The sequence below is a fragment of the Haplochromis burtoni genome, unplaced genomic scaffold, assembly GCF_018398535.1.
Source record: "Haplochromis burtoni strain Fernald_Lab_line unplaced genomic scaffold, NCSU_Asbu1 Contig_4380, whole genome shotgun sequence".
NCBI classification, from domain to species: domain Eukaryota; kingdom Metazoa; phylum Chordata; class Actinopteri; order Cichliformes; family Cichlidae; genus Haplochromis; species Haplochromis burtoni.
In genome coordinates this window covers 1-1,479 of record NW_024586741.1, presented here as the reverse complement: position 1 = coordinate 1,479, position 1,479 = coordinate 1, and the positions used below count along the sequence as shown (strand labels likewise).

At 46.9% G+C, this 1,479-nt stretch overlaps 1 protein-coding gene across 1 annotated transcript; it reads right to left on the bottom strand.

Moving 5' to 3' along the window:
* Window positions 1-382: 382 nt before the first annotated feature.
* Window positions 383-1,458, bottom strand: LOC102312325 (glycogen debranching enzyme). Its single transcript, XM_005953440.3, has 4 exons — window positions 1,329-1,458; window positions 1,146-1,233; window positions 770-903; window positions 383-679 (listed from the first exon to the last, which is right to left on the bottom strand). Exons 1-4 carry the CDS (start codon window positions 1,346-1,348, stop codon window positions 562-564), a joined length of 360 nt encoding a protein of 119 aa, XP_005953502.1. The 5' UTR covers window positions 1,349-1,458; the 3' UTR covers window positions 383-561.
* Window positions 1,459-1,479: the final 21 nt, after the last annotated feature.

Here is a 1,479-nt window from a genome sequence, read left to right as displayed (position 1 = left end):
TCAGTAGCAAACATGAGCCTTGGTGAACAGCAATGACCCACAAAGAAAAACATCTTCTCTTTTTATTTAAAATAACTGCTATGGGGACAGAATGCACAGTGGCTCATAATGGTTTTAACACCAACCCTGTGAGTCCACGCCTACCAAACACCTCTTCATCCATACCAAGGTCATGTCTTTGGTATGGATGTCTGCAGGATCAGACACGCTAACGTTCACCACACTTAGCAGCTGCTACAGTCTAAAGACTGGCTGGACTTTAAAATGTGCTGCATTCAGGTCATATGGGAAACATAGGAAATATGAGCTACATCAGCTTTCTGCTGGGACCTTATCTTTTATTTAGCTTGCAAACTTAACTACAAACAAATGCAATCAAGGCTGGTTAGTAAACACTTTAAGCACTGCAGTATTTATTTGGAAATGCTACCAGAACCCCCCCCTCTGGAAAAAAAGAAAACAGTGTGATTCCATCCACACTGACCCTCTCGTCCACTTTTCTGAGTGGATGCTGTGATTGGCTGGTGATGAACTGAGCAACAGGTGGCCCTCTGCACAGGTCTACAGGTCATACAGGACCTCCAGCACAGTGGCTAGAGACCAGGCCTGGGTCTCACAGCTGAATGGACAGTGCTGGCCATTCTCATTGGTCAGCTCTGGCAGACCCTTCCATGGAGACCTGGTGGAGGTGGACAGGTAGGGACAGGTTAGTAAAGAAAAGCAATAAAAGGCAGTCGTTTCATCAGAGGTACAGGGGAGAGCGGCCTACCTCTCCAGGTGAGTGTAATGTTGTGACAGAACATTTTTCACCAAGGTAACCGTTTTGGTGTACGTGTCTTCTCCCAGCTTCTTTGCGAAGTAGAGTTTAGCACGCAGGAAGTACCCGACTGGCCACAGCCATTCCTACGCACAAACACAAAGTGTGTAACAGGTTGTGTGACACGTTATAGGTAATGTATCCGAAATCTGACAGTGAATCCTCTGAGTGCAGCCTGTAGGTGGATGATTTTCCATGTCCATGTCTCTGACTTTTCTACCAGTGGAGATCTGATGCATTATTAAAGTTTACTTTTAAACATTTCTTCTGGTTGGCGTTCTGTTCAGCACTGCGTTCAACCATCTGCAGTGACAGACGTGGGACTCACCGGTCCTTGGTGGTAGTTGAAGCCTCTGGCCACGTTGTAGTTGTCATTGTCCAGTGCGTTATCATAGACGCCACAGTAAACCAGGTCACTGAGACAACACAATAAGAGCCATTTAAGTCTTTCACTGCTGTTACTGAAGACGCGTTGTGCTGCGGCGTTTAGTTAGAAGCTTAAATGTATTACTCAGGATCGAGGGTTTTCATTCCCAGTGGTCCCAGCAGTTTCTTCCCAGCTATCTCCAAAGCGTTCCAGGCTCTCTCCACCGTGAACAGCTCTGGAGCCTGGAGCGCACACACACACACACACACACACACACACACACACACACACACAC